The sequence below is a fragment of the Astatotilapia calliptera genome, chromosome 16 (assembly GCF_900246225.1).
Source record: "Astatotilapia calliptera chromosome 16, fAstCal1.2, whole genome shotgun sequence".
In the NCBI taxonomy this organism is placed as follows: domain Eukaryota; kingdom Metazoa; phylum Chordata; class Actinopteri; order Cichliformes; family Cichlidae; genus Astatotilapia; species Astatotilapia calliptera.
Genome location: NC_039317.1, coordinates 14,712,215 through 14,727,743, shown reverse-complemented (window position 1 = coordinate 14,727,743; position 15,529 = coordinate 14,712,215). Strand labels below are relative to the sequence as shown.

Here is a 15,529-nt window from a genome sequence, read left to right as displayed (position 1 = left end):
GTCTGTTCAGAAATGCTGGGTATTACAAATAACATTATCGTCACCAGTTTAATTGTATTTTATTGCTGGATTCAAATGATTTAATAAAAATGTCTGCTGCTGAAAAAGGAACGTATCATATATCGTAAATTAGGTTGGAGGATGGTGTGACATTGTGAATATTATAAAAAGCAAAAGGAACCTTTTCTTGTATTTCCTAAATGAAAGAGGTGCAAATGAGGACAAAACAGAAAATAATACGTTTTTCTTAATCACTTTTGACAAAACGCCAATGTCTAAAACCAAAAAGAATGGAAACACATCCTGTAACAGCAACAGATGGGTGACGGCTTTTCATTTTCCCCTGAAGGTCAAAATCTCAGCTGAGTGGAAAACAGTCTAATTTAAAGTAACATGACAAATATAAACAACAGAGTCCTCCAAGGAACATTGTGACATTTTAAATACAGGCAGTCATGCCTAACACTTCAGCAGGGTTTTGTTTCTCCAGTGTAAAGCTCTTTTGCCTTCCATTTAAGCTGTGTAATCAGCGACTGATTCACAGATTATCAAGTGCAGTCACAATGAAAACCAGCTGTAACGTGGGTCGCCCGATGCACGGCAAACCAAAGCGCAGATTCCTTGGTTGTGATGCAGCAGAGCTGCTGGATTAAGCTAAAAGAAAAGTGTAATTAGATTAAAGAGTGACCAGTTTCTCCTCTGCGCTCATGTGCAACCCTCTGCAGTCCGCTGAATTTGAATTGACTTATTTTTTTTAATATGCTGTTTAGATATTTTATAGCTGATGCTTTATTTATGCTTTTGCAAGTTTTTCCCTTTGTACACCAAATATCTGCTCACTAGCGTGAATGCTACTTAGATTTCGTGTTCTTGTGGAGTCTTTGTTGCTTTCCTGTTTCAAAAAATGTGGGTTTTTTTTCTCTAGCAGAATCTTTTCAGACGAATCTGGAAAATGCCAGTTTGACAAGCATAATATAGTATGTTTCCCACTAAGGTGATTCTCAAAGAGCTTTTAGCTGAAAAATAGCCATATCTCAGCATGGTGTGCGGTGTTTCCTTGAGATATTTGAGGAAACTTGATAGGTGGAGGACAAAACAAGAATTGGCAGGCCTAAAAAAATACAACATCCAAAAAAGAGCTTTGAAAATCTTTCAAGAAGCCTGGACAACAATTCAATGAAGACTACTTAAAGAAATTTCAGGAAAGTTTTCCCTAGCAAGTTCAGGATGTGTGCAGCTTTTCAAGAATAAGACAACCGAACCAATTTCCCGTTTTCCTAGCATCATGTATAAGAATGCACAGTGCAACAGGACAGGAAGGTGAAGTGCATATCTTCATTCCTGTCTGTTTAAATATATTGGTTTCGAGTGTGTTGGTATTTTGCATAATCCTGCCACTTGCTGATGGTGTCACTGTGCATTCAGTGACACCATCAGCAAACAAGCGTGCGTGTGTTTGTGTGCATATATATCTGCTATAGGAGCGGGCAACAATCTGCAAAGATAACAACAAAGAAGCAGCTGAAGGGACAGACGTGCATCACATGTGCAACCACTGCACGCATGCAAGACATGCGTGAGTGTGCACTCACCTATGAAGCCAGATGATGGGGGGTTGGGTTGGATGTCCTCCTCTGTGTTGCCCTGAATCACGTCCCAGAGCTGCCACACATAGCTAGGGTGAAGGATGTAGAAGGGCTGGTCAGGATGCAGCTTGCGGTGCTCCATGTATGGACCGAACAGGTTGTAGTCCGGACTAGTGTACCACTGACGAGAGATAACACAGCAGACAGATTTAATCTCAAATCATGAGTCAGATAAGAATAAGACAACGTGATTTTTTTTCCAATAATTAAAAATGTTTCTGATATTTAGAGGATTTTCTACTATTCAAAACAATGAAGACTGCAGTCAATACAAAAATAGCAACAGTAGTATCGCTCACTGGGTTGAGCAGGTGGCCCAAATGCCATAAGGCTATTGCAGAGGCCTGAGTTTGAATAGACTCATGGCTGTGTGTTTCCTGTCTTCTTTCCACCACCCTATCTCAAAGGCTAAAAAAGCCCCCCTTAAGCAAAAGATAAGAAGGAAAAGATGTTTAAAGATAGAGTGCAGCCCTTTGCAAACATCTGTCAGTCTCTAACGTTTGGACAAAAACTCCTCTGAATGGATGCTGAAGTTTAGTCAAATGTATCTTCAGACTGCGAACATTGCAAAAAAAACACAAAACGCCCATACAGATAAACGTCCGTCACTGCTGTTTTATGCTGTATCATGTTGAGTGGCTCTGGAATACATTTGAATTGTATTTATGCTTTCTTTCACAGTTTAGATGATTATGTTTTATTCATGTGAGGTTTGTGTTGTTACCCAGGGACATAAATAATGTATGGCTTACAGGGTATGCATTTAACAAAATAGAACTAAAGCATATTAAATGTAATTTCCTGAAATAACATCATAGCGGAGGAACAAATCGATGTAGCTGCACTAAATGCTCAGACAGGAAGTGTGTGCATGTGCAGAACAAATCCTGGTTTAGGTGAGGACCTTTTGCAGATATAAGCCTAGTGCATACTGATAATTTCCCACCAACAAGTCAGCCTCTCAACAGAAAAGTCAGTGAGCTGCTGTCTTATAGTAGCGTGGCTGTTATGCTAAAAACTTTAGAGTCATTGAAACTATGTAAGAGACTATTTCCGGTCAGGAAATTGAAGGGCTCTGGAGTCAATCAGGTGGTTTGACTGAAATTTTAAGCTGTCAAAACATCCCAGAAAATGTTAAGTGTCTTAGACGAACGGTGCAGCACAGCTGTGTAGAGAACAATACTGTGATTGAAGACAGCAAGTGCACTGTAGGGATACATCACAGTTGGACAAATGAAATCATAAGAAAACTGATGTAATCGGTGTGCCAAGTACTCATAATGGATTCGTGGGAGTGTGCATGTCCATTTTCATCAGTTGTACCATCTCCAGTTTGACCGCAGAAATAAAGGAGAGCATGAAATCATTGTTCATAATTTGTAGTTTATCATTAAAAGCCAAATTAAATAACAGTTGTTCCACTAATTCATGAGAGCTGAATATTATGAATTAATGGCTTTTAATGTAAATCTTTGTAAGGGCTTTGAAATAAAGACCCGACTACTGGGAATGTATATTTTGAGAAACTATATAACACACAATGCAAGTTACTGCATCCATGCATTGGATAATAATTAGTAACTGCACTTATAATATGTATGTGTGTATATATATATATATATATATATATATATATATATATATATATATATATATATATATATATATATATATATATATATATATATATGCATGCTGTTTTTTGGTATAATATCAGGGGAGCCTCCAGATTTTTTTCATAGGGGTGGCCATATGGGGGCCACTAAAATATCGGGGTGGCACACCAAAAACAGAATGTCCAGGTTTATTATGCTCTTGTGAACTGCAGGTTAGTTGAAAAATAAGGGGGAAAGGAGAAAGAAAATAATTATATGCCTAGTTAATTTCCTGCTATATCACTGAAAATATATATCACCACTAGCACCCCTAATGAACTCACTGTAACATTCACAAAACCAGATGTAATCCATCTGGGCAAGGCTTGACATGTTGTGTGTTCTTCTGCATACCTTGATTATAAACAGTCTCTATTTGAAGGCATTTTCACCCAGAGAACTGCCAAACTGGATATTTGCTCTTTTCCTGACCATTCTCTGCAAACCCTAGAGATGGTTGTTGGTTGTGTCGGAAATCCCAGTAGCTCAGCAATTTCTGAAATAGTCAGACCAGACCATCTGCCACCAACAACCACATATTCAAAACCCCAGCTTTCTTCTTCATTTTTACACTATGTTTGAACTTCAAGTAGGTCGTGTTGATCATGTCTACATGCATAAATGCACTGACCTGCTGCCATGTGATTGGCTGGTTAGATATTTGCATTAACAAGCAGTTTACTTATATCTAAGTTAAATAAAGTTAAGAAATGTAACACATTTAATCATTTGGCGAGTGTCATGGGATACAAAGTAAAAATAAACTGAACAAACTTATATACGAGAAGGAAAGCTACATGACAGACACACTGCGAGGTGCTAAAAGCTACAAGAAACTGGACAACAGCAACAACACCTTCCAGTATTTCCAAAGGTTAACTACTGACAATGAGCGAGGATAGAATTGAAAACACGGATGTAGAGACAAAGGTCAAGTGTCAGTGGAGCATCGTGTTCTTTATTAAAACCCCATCAGTCCACATCCAGTAATCCTGTTCTTTACCGTGCTGTCTACTGGCTATGTGAGCAGTTGGGTGAGCAGTATGGCAAATACTGTAGCTATATAACAATGCACTGCACGCACGCTTGAACTCTATTTGCATGGATAGTAATAAACTAACAAATCAGCCATTTTTTAAATCTTTACTTAATCTGATATATTCTGACGTAAGGACCTAATCTAGCAGCACAACACTGATTAAAAGGATTAAAGGTTAATGCAGGAATATAAATGATCTTGTTTGTTTTGGTGATGTCCTTCAGAAAATTAATTAAAGCGTTAAAAAAAATAAATAATAATAATAATAATGATGATGAAAAAAAGAAATTTCATGTAATTCACCAGATAAATGAAATCACTGAAAGCAGAGGCTGCATGCAAATATAATTTAACCTCAAACAATCAGGCCATTCACCGAATAACAATTAACGGGAAGCATGGAGAGGAGGATAAGGGGAAAGGAGCCTCGGAATAAAATCTTGTTTTGGACACATTTGCTAACATGAACCAAACCTTTTAAAGGGCAGGTGGAAGTCAGAGATAGACGAGATGACATCATGGCAACAAGCTTCTTTTCCTACATGTGTTTGTGGCTACATACACAACAATAACTGTGTTTACTTTCCTAAGACGACCCGCTTTAATATTCCTATACTCCTTTTCTCTCGGTTCACTGCGACCTTAGTGTGAAAATGATCTGCTGAAACTACTAAAGTGAAAACACATATACCTTGTGTAAGTTGACAGCATAAGGTGCGGGGTCCCAGGCCACCAGAGTTATATTCTTGTAGATAGAGCTCGTATTGAACCGATGCCTAGGATTTGCCAAAATCTGTAACACAGCACATGAAATGTAAGTCTTACTTTCAAATGTAAAGCACAATCATTCAGATGCATGGTCACTATTTTGCCAAAATACAAATAAAAACACAGAGAGAACCTCTTTATGTGCCTACTATAAATTAGACTAGGAGGCAGATACCAACATAAAGCCTGTCCAGTAAATATGATTACACAAATATGTTTTTTTGGCCAGGCAAAGCAAACGTTTAAACATCTCCAGACAGACTACACAAAACAAAGACTAAAGAAGCTGTTGGTGTTTTTTTTCCAAAGAACTAATCTATCTGCTAATGACAGTTCATACCATTGAGTTCAGATTATTTAAGTACAATGAACTCATCGTCATTTGGATGAAACACTTGACCATTTATACACTTCTAAAGGCATTACTTTGCTACATAAATAGTGAGTTGAAAATATAAATGACTGTATTTTTTTAAAATCTGTTTCTTTTAAGGATTCACTGTCATTTAAGGCCTCATCCTAACTCACCTGCGAGTTGATGATGCGGATAGTGGTTTTGTTTCCCACGTCTCTCTCGTAGCCTTCTGTAGGTGCAGCATTGAAACGTAAAACTGCATCATGAGCGTCTGAAAGGGAAACCATGGAGTCTTTCAAAGCAAGGTAACAAACTGTCCTTGAGTTGCATCTGTTATCATGGAAATATACAGACAATTTCCCTCCATAAAAAGTCTTCTTCATAGCGATATAAAAAAAAACTTAAAGGGTGAAGCCAGGCTTTGAAGATGTACAAACAAATATCAGATGTCTCTTCCAAATGTTACCAGCTCATGTTTTCAAGGTCTTAAAGCAATTACCATCATCTTTCAGAATTTCTACTTAGTCCAAATTTATTTAGAGGAGAAAACACAGGCAAACATCTCAATAACCAAGCACCTCAACCAAAGTCAGTGACGACACACTGACTACAGGGATGAAAATCACACTTGCACTAATTGTTGACAACAATATCCGACAGGCTCGGGGATGTAACCGGTGGTTGGCTCAGGTAAACAAAGAGCCATGGCTCACATAAGGAGTTTACTGGGTTTTTTTGTTCACATGTCCTTCACGGTCCTCAACAACTTGAAATCCTCACCTTGATGGATGGCTGCTGTAACAATTACAAATTAATTCCTGCCTGTCTGCTGATCGATCTGTCAGTTTCAGGCGTCCTCCTCCTGCATTGAACTAACACCAAAATGGATGATCCCTCAGCTTGTGATCTGATACCCCTTCATCACTGCCACCAGCAGGTTTACAACTCAGAGCAGCTTCACAACAGCAAACAAGGCCCTAATAAAACACAGTAAACATGTCCATTCTCTACAGAGCTCAAGCAGAAGGATGGCTTTAAAGAAGAGTCCTTCAAGCAGCGATCAGCCTCTGTCTTGATGGAGGCCAAACGCCTATTTAACATCTTCAGAAGAAAGAAAGGATAAAAAAAAAGGATTATTTAGTAAAGGCGTAGCACATAATAATAAAATTAATGAGAGCAGAACTGAGTCTAACTGAGTGGTGCGGCCCAGTTTCTCATGGGGTTCCTGGAAAAAATTCATTGCTCACTCCTGACTCACTCAGAATTCTTAGAAAAAATCTTCTTCTTCTGAGAAAAAAGTCAGAATTCTGAGATTAAAGTACTAGTAGTACTGTAGTAGTAGAAGAAAAAGAAGTTTTTTGCCATAACTATTCACTAAAGTAAAATGGAGTTACATGAATAACTGCTTATTATTTTGTCTCTTGTTACTATCATGGCCAATATCCCCCTTACACAAACAGGGACAGGTATATATGACTTGGTTCAAGTTTAAAAAACTGTCTGTATTATTCTGGAAAAACAAGTTCAGGAAAAACGCCTTGCATTTCAGTAACATATTTAATACTGCCATTGGACGGTACCAATCCAGACTTCCCCAAAAGTTGATTCTGTTCATCTGGACGTAGCGTTTTCAGTGGGAGTGACTTCTTCTGTTGCAGCTGACTGCAGGTTTCCCCAATCTTTTAAAAAGTCCATTTGCATAATGACTGACTCCAGCCCCACTGAAAGAACAACGGGCTGGAGTCAGTTCCTTGATCCTTAATATGCAAATTCTCATAACTCTTATTTCTCTCTCATAATTCACCTGGATAATAGAGCATGCATCAAGACAATCCATACTTAAGAGTTGCAAGGAAAATGAGACAGTTTCTAGAGAGCACCGATATTCAAGCATATTTACTTATCTCGCATGATAAATTTGAAACATAAATGACACTAGAGTTGTGTCTAAACACTGATAAATAAAACAAACCTCTGAATTGAGTGTTTTACTGCAGCATGTTTGCATCAAACTGAATAACCCTGCCAAAGACGAATCTTCTCCATACCGTGTTTGGAATGAGGATGCAGTTTGCCGTGTTCACCACATGATGGCAGGCACACATCACCACACTTACTATGAACCAAGTCCTGACCAACAAACTCTCACAGCATGGCCTCAGTGGTGTATAGACACTTAGGAACATTACAATCCAAAAGTCAGTCAACCTGCCTCTGGTATTCTCAAAATTTAGAGCGATCGTCATATTCAAGTCCGGACAGGTTAACTGAATGAATGAATGACTCACTGTTCATACCTGCAAAATACAGGTTCTGGCACAGAGAAGCCTTTCAGGGGGTACAACAGGGTGAGAATGAGTAGACAGAGTGAGATCAATGCCATCTGATTTCCTGCTGAAGCTAAGCCTGAGAATTAATGTAGCAAATACATGCTGTTTCTTTTAAAGCACTGTGACGCTGTTCAATAAATAATCAGCTTCATAACAACGGTCCCATTTATCAAGACACTACAGCACATCAGTTAAACATCTCTTAACTGAATACGTAGATGATTACACACTGAATGGGTATCCTGCAGCTGTTTTTACACTGAGATGTGGGTGACCTCAGAAATCATCAACAGCAGCTTTCTATAAGAAGGTTTGTGTGTAATCATACCAACTCAGGATACTGTTTAGAACAGCTCTTTATTTAATTCGTGACTAAAGTACCGTATAACACTGGTAGAATTTATTATTATTATTTTTTGTATGCGAGCACATGCATATGGGACACATGACTGGCCAGGCATCAAAATCAAACACGGGAGATGATGATACAGAAAGATTTCGATTTGGTGCCTGAAACTGAAAACTCATTCCCATCTCAGTCACCTGTTTCTCGTATACCAAGTCACGTGTTCATGCACTAACAATGGGAGGTGGCTTGTATGTTTTTCAAATTGTAGGAAATGATGTTGCTGCTGATTTCCAAGTAGCACACAACAGAGTAGCGCGCTAAAGACTGAAGGCTTGTGGCATCGATGTTTTCACTGATAACCAAAGGGTCACCTGCAGAAGTCTGTTTCCATTGCCCGCATGTACCCATTTCTCTGTGTGGTGTACTTTCTTGTCTTTCTTGTAAAACGTGTTCTGTGGCAGTGACATCTGTATACCCGTATCAGTCTATAGAGATGTAAAAAAAAAAATTCAAGCCACAAAGCTGAAGACCTTCTTATTAATTCTAGCGCTTGCCCTGAACAGCTGAATTCAGAGAGAAATGCAAGGAAGCTATATGTGATGTGAAGAGGCCTGATTGGTTACCAGAGGGGGTTCTGTTTTTTCTGCGGAGCCATCTGTCACTGAATTCACACTCTCCCCACTTACCGGAGAGCTGCCAAAAGTCTCTAAACCAAGAACGCACACATTCAAATGCAAAGATATCTAGCTTACTAGGCACGCACTCAACGCTGCGCACAATCAGCTTGACAAGTTAATCAGCAAAAGCCACACAAAAACCTGAGCAAATGCTAATCTCTGCAGGCACAAAGTGGAAATGTGCTGACCTTCAGACTACCACTCCTGAGTGGGACACTTAGAGAACAGGCGAGTCTTTTGTGCAGCAATCAAACAATCTAATGAATCATTTAATGGTAATTTATTATGAGGTACAGGGGACACCTTTATTTGGCAGCAGTAACATGTCCAACCTGTTATTGTTCCTACTTAATTCCGAGTATTGCTGTTTCTCCATAAAACACTTCAGTGAAATTCTACATCCTGTGACTTGATGCTAGTTTCAGTCAGCTGCACTCACCTGCAGTCAACTGAGACCAAGACTGAGACTAAGACTAAGACTTCTTCACAGACTAATTTCTGTGAAATTTACTACTGTTGAATAGGATTGAATTCCACTTTAGCCTTTACTGTCAGAGACACACAAAGCCTTCTAATTGCAGCACCGGCCCCACTTTGTCTCATAATTTGTTATAAAGAATTTCATGGAAATTATTTAGATTACATAATTATTATAGTGCTGTATTTAAGACATTCGGGGAAAAGTATCTGTAATTGCACAAGTTTCAACAGAATACACGTTTGCAGTAGACTTTTTCTGGAAAATGCCAGAAAGTGACTTATTTGGTGCTTACCAATCTCTTTGCCTAATCGTGAGCGAAGGATGGCCCCAGCAGAGGTGACCACAGCACAGGTCTTGAAGCTTCTCCTGTTCTCCTTTTTGTACAGCTGCTCCAGGGGAAGGGATGGCACCAGACGAGCCCAGCCAAGTGAAGAGAAGGGTTGCTCCAACCCGTCTACTGTCCTCAGCCGGGCCTGATTCTTCAATTCACAAAGCAGCTCCTTGGCACTCTGAGCGGGCTTGCGATTCCCCTTGTAGGAAACATGGTGTTTGTTGGAGTTGACGTATTCCTTCATGGCACGCTGCAGTCGAAGACTCAGCATGCCTGCCGACACTCGACCCTTCCAGAGCCGCTTTATTAGCGAGATGGATTTGGAGAAATAGAATTCCTCCAGATCAGAGAAGTCATCGCCGGCCATACTGTGTACTCTGTTCTTCCTTCTGTTTCCCAGATCTTCATTTTCTTTTTCATCACCTTCCTCCCTGCCACCTTGGTATTGAGTGTTGCTGAAGTGGTTCTGATAGTCTGCAGTCTGTGACTGTCGCTCACGACTCTGGACTACAGGATCTGAGTGAGAACCCACATTTTCTGTACCAAAGGAAGACCAGGCTGCCAGGCTCTGTGGGTCAAGATAGTCCTGGCGACTTACTTCCTGGCTGCCATAAACAGCGTAAGGAAGATTGTTTGGGTTCTGGCTCATCTCCAGGCTGGTCTCTGGGGTCCCGGACTTGACAAGAGGCTCCAGCTCCGGTTTATCTCTGGGATACGTTGTAGTTAATGGTAAAGTCAGCTTTACCACGGCATGCTGTTGATGGGAGGCCTGTATGGAGGCCAGACGGCGTGTGTCTGGGTGCTGGGAGAGTAAAGCACCAGCAGAAGTAAGGGGCTCATCCACACGAGCATCCAGGAAATATGACAGGAGGGCGAGAAAGAAGAGAGCCCAGGCCAGTATTCCCACCAGCATCAGCCTCCGCCAGTGCCTCATACTGGACTTCATTGCCTCTTTCTCACATGCACGCCAGCTCTGTGGGCCCACCAACATCAAGTCCCACAGCTAGGACTTACCCCAGAGGTCAGGTGGAGGGCCTGTAAAGGAAGTACAGTTAAAAACCGATAGGAAGCCCAAAAGAGGCAGCGAGAGGTTTGAAATACTCACCTGAACTGACGGTTTTATTTCTCCCTGTCCATGTGTCTGCCAGGATATAACAGGACCCTGCGAAAAAGAGAGGTACTAATTAGTTGAGGCAACGTGCACATGCATGCATGAGGGGATGTGAGCGTGAAACCATACGGCTCACACAGGAAACCACTGTCTGCGCACAAGAACTTGGCCTCTTTCCATTTGCAACTAAAGAGAATTTTTAAAGACTGGCCCCATTTATTAGTTGTAATCAAACTTCCCTCATGTAAGACTGAAAGCTCCAGACGCAACTTTAAAACTAAAGCTGCTCCGGCTGTGTTTAAACGCAACATCAGACAAAGATGAAATACAATTTGGATCATTGGATGAATTCCCCAATTTAATAAACAAAAACAACCCAAGTTTTCCCATGGAAGCTTGTTAACGTGAGGTTTGAAGGTTTTGAAGGAAACTTTAAGCCTCCACACAAAAGCTTCAAAGGAAGCCTTTCACGTGGAAGCTTTGTTTAAATAGTAGCTTTCAAAATGACTTTAACGGCCACCGCAATGTTGTGGGGGTTTTCTGTTGCTGTGTCACAGAACGGCAGTTGAATATCGTGATTTTGTCTTTAAAGTACTTTCCCCAAGATGTACACAGTGATGAACCAAATGGCTGATCAATTAGTAATGCTTTACATCACTGCTACCTGCTGCTAAATGAACATTTAATTGATTCATGAGATGATATAACCCATAAAGAGGCATGAGGACATTAAAAGTTTATGACTCTGCCTCTAAAGAAGTTTGCATCTGTTTCATATTATGATGGCTTTTACTCTTTATGTGTATTCATAAAGAAACATGTAGCAACTTACTGACACATTTTTAGAAGTGGAATAGATTAATACCTTATTGTGCACAAGTCCTGAGTGACTTTTGCATTTTTTCTAAAGTGGTCTTGAGCAGGGTTTTTGAATTTCTTTGAAATTTGTCTTTGTGCATTGGCTATTTTTTCATTCCTTATTAAGTCCAGTTCTTGTACCTGAACATTGATGAAACAATGGTTCCTATAATCAAGAATCTGCCATTATCCTACTATTTACTCAAAATGATAGTTAAATTTTGATTAATTTCCTTCTTTTTTACTTTTCAAAAAAAGAAAAATTGCGGTATAGTCTTGTTTTTTTATGACACACCCACACACTTTTTTTTTTCTTAGTGAGGACATCTAATTGATATAATGCTTTCCCTAGCCACTTACCCCAACAATCACAAATGAATATCTAACTCTCAGCCTAAAACGTAACCATAACCTCATCCTAACCCTGATACTACAATCACATTTTGAGCCGCAAAAATGCCTTCAAACTCGTGGGGTCGGGCAATTTGCCCCTATAAGTGACTGTTGGTCCTCACAACTATAGTGGCGTGCAAATTGTCTGTCCACACACACACACACACCTTAAGTCAGTGGTTCAAAACTTTTTTGCTGGGCCCCCTTTGTTTTACAAGAAAAATGTTCGCCCCCCGTGCGTGCACGCGCACAGGCACACGCACAAACACATCCTCCAACCACACACACCCATACTTTGCTCTGTTGTGGTTTATTTCACACCTCAAACATTTAGTAAACAATTAAGCAAATACAAGTAATCTGCAATAAATTACAGATAGTAAGAAAATAAACTACCAACTCTTTTACGCTATGTCTGCACCTACACGGGTATTTTTGAAAACGCAGCTGTTTCCTCTACACGTAAACGGCGTTTCGAATCACCGAAAACTGTGATTTTTTTAAACCTCCTTTTTTGGATTTTCCTGTGGACGAGGAATACAGAGTTCCTCACGCAATGTCAAAGGGATGTGCCTTTTTCACGTCACGCTGTGCGCCACGTTGTTTACATGAGATGAATTGCAGAATGGCAGATAGAGACGAAATACTGTTAATCTGACTGGCAGGTATTACACGCAGTTACTGTTCCTCCATTTACAAAGGCAAAGGCATCACGGTGTAATTCTTTTACTTGTAGTTGGTTTTTTTGGGGGTTTTTTCCTGTGTGATAATATTCAACAATAATATTCAAAAGCATTCGTTGTTACATTACTTTGCAAATCTGACAACATAACACCTTTGTTTACTTCACTTTTTTGCACGCCCCCCCCTACAGCTTTGATAATACTCTGGTGTACAAAACGTTGGGCTCACTGATGGATTAAGGCATGAAATATACAGCAATGAAGGTGAATAAATGAAGCATTAAATTGCCTCACATCAGAGGATTACAATCACATGTAATTGCGAGTTTTGGTCTCCTAATGTGGAAGCATTTCTCTCTCTAGAGAGAGAAAGAGAGCAAGAATGGAAGACTGGCAGGAAGGGAAAAAAATGGCTCTGAGTATTAAGCCTCTTCTAGTCCTAATTACAGCTTCCTGTCTCTGCAGCTGCTGGGTCCTGCAGAGTACAGCACAACTGATCTCGGGTGCCCCTGTGGCCTTCCGCCCCTATGCGTTCACGCAGCTTCCAAGCTGTTCGCTCAGGGGCCACACAGGAGGTCAAAGCTCATCTGCTGACCCCAGTCAAGCAGGAGGAAAGCAGCAGGGAGAAACTAGGCTAGAGGGAGCAGAAACGGCATGAGAGAAAGAAAATACACTGTGGAAACACACATCTGATTCCTCTGAGAACATTTAAAACCACAGTCAGGTGGGATTTTCCTTCTAGGAGTTTTGACATGTCTACCACACTGGAGGTCAAATGTTCCTAAATGGAAAATGCGCCATTTAACACCTGAAAACAACAGCTGCAGTATGCCCGACACACAAAAAGCAAAGACAAAGTGCAAAACACAAACCTAGCCAGTGGCAATGTTATCACCAAGCAAATGTCATCTAAATGCACCACTGAACCACTGCAGACTGTATGTGTGTGCTCCAACGCATGTCATGCAAGCATGTGTGTGCATTTGTAGTTTGCCTCACCTGGTAGCAATCAGGATGTGTGCTTCAGTAACTGTGAAACAACACAAGTGTGTGGCACAGATGGAGAGGCGGGGGCGGAGTAGAGAGCTATCTTCTGAGGGATACACAAAGAAACAACAAAACGGGAAACATGTAAGAGAGACGTTGCCAGACAGCAAAAGAAGACAAAATGACTTGGCAGGAGGCTGTGATGGACAAAGGAGGCAAACAGAATATAAAGCGCGGATCTTGTAAAGAATAAGACCGAAATCGAAAGTGGGTGTATGAAAGTGAAGCAGCTGAAGCTTGTGCAGCAGGAAAGAGGAGAGTGGTTAGCTGCTTGAATGTTATGGAATGCAAATAACAAAGCAAACATGTTCAGAAACGGGAAAACACCTGCACGTCTCTAAGAAATCTAACACAGTCAAATATGAAAATAACAAACAAACAAGCAACACAGACAACAGCAGGAAAGAGTTCTCCCAAGGGATGCTGAAAAGGGCTTGTCACTGTTGCTACAGTTTGACTTAAGTTAACCGAGTCACGTTGCTGTCAAACAGCCATTGAATGAGCTAAAATATGTTTTTAGTTATTTAGCATTCTGTGGTTTATATATTATTGCAGATATGTGCGATGTTTCTGTTTAGCCATGGCCTTTTCCTCAATGTGTTTTTAATTTCCTCTGAAAGTCCACTGAACCTTCAGAATTACTGGACATTTGGCCTGAGAACCACATAGCATCAGTCTAAAAGTCTTACAATGCTTTGTTCTAACTTATTCTGACCTTAAGCTCGAAGTCAAGGTCACTGAGATTTGAACGTGTGCCAAGATATTTAGTGGACAACCTGTTGTACCAATTTTAAAATCCCACTTTGTCTCATTCTTAAAACTTGCGTGTCCACACCACCCTATAGGTAGCTGTCAAAAGCTGGTCTCCTTATTTCCCAGATATTTACAGACTCTTATTTAAAGAAGAGGGGATGACACACAGAGGTAAGCATGACCCTGTCCTGACTTTTTAAAAATGTGTTGCTGCCATCACTCTCAGAATGACATTTTTGCCCTTCTTAAAATGTTACGTTTTCTTGATTTAAATATTTGATTTGTGTGCTTTGCTCTACTGCGAATACAAAATGAGTTTATGACATTTGCAAATCATCACATCCTATTTTCAGTTTCAGTGTTATACACAGCTTCCCAGTTAGCGATATCGCCTGTAGTTATAAACAGTTCTAAATGCAATAACGCAAAAACGAATCAAACATTTCTTATTTTTTTTACTTTATTTTGTTCTACCCATGTACCCCCCGAGATTTTCTGAAGCACGGCTGGATGAAAGATGAGCTCAAAAGCTGATGTGCTCAGCTTTTGCAGGTACCTCATAAGGGAGTAAAAAAGTATTTTTGTAGCTTGTCTGCCGGTCCTCTGCCAGGCGTTCGTGTTTAAATTTTCTGGGAGGAGTGATTGATTGTCCTAAAGCAGTCAGAGAACGCCCTTGTGTTGCTTCCTCCTTAGTTCACAAAATCATTTATCCTTTCTCTCTTTATCTTCCATTAGCTTGAACTTCAGTTACTTATCAGATTAAGATGTGCAACAGTGAGTGTAAATGCAGGTAACCACCATCACATAACTGCAGTCAAACTGGCCTGTTGACTTGATAGCTATAGTAAAATATTATTTACCTGTGTTAGAGAGTTTGAGTGAAAAACAATGACCGAACAAGAACAAGTAAGTGCCATATTCACGTGAAACATTCACATTTGTGACATCTAACAACAGGATATTACATGCATATGTCAACACTTTGGTATCAAGTCCCAACACTTCCACAACAACCAAGAGTAAACACTCCATCTTCTCTTACTCATAACCTAA

The 15,529-nt window shown here is 40.2% G+C and overlaps 1 protein-coding gene across 5 annotated transcripts in view; it reads right to left on the bottom strand.

Moving 5' to 3' along the window:
* Nucleotides 1-15,529, bottom strand: part of st6gal2a (ST6 beta-galactosamide alpha-2,6-sialyltranferase 2a) — a 46,099-nt gene that overhangs the window by 7,900 nt on the left and 22,670 nt on the right. For 2 of the 5 annotated variants that reach the window (XM_026144072.1, XM_026144070.1), the window contains 5 exons: nt 10,737-10,793; nt 9,593-10,666; nt 5,637-5,734; nt 5,032-5,133; nt 1,593-1,767 (listed from right to left, as the gene is read on the bottom strand). In XM_026144072.1, coding sequence (XP_025999857.1) covers nt 1,593-1,767; nt 5,032-5,133; nt 5,637-5,734; nt 9,593-10,622 — 1,405 coding nt within the window. In that variant the 5' untranslated portion in view covers nt 10,623-10,666; nt 10,737-10,793. Of the gene's footprint in view, nt 1-1,592; nt 1,768-3,342; nt 3,798-5,031; nt 5,134-5,636; nt 5,735-9,592; nt 10,667-10,736; nt 10,794-13,675; nt 13,770-15,529 lie in introns of those variants that run through there. The other 3 variants (XM_026144069.1, XM_026144071.1, XM_026144073.1) reach the window with 3 other exon arrangements.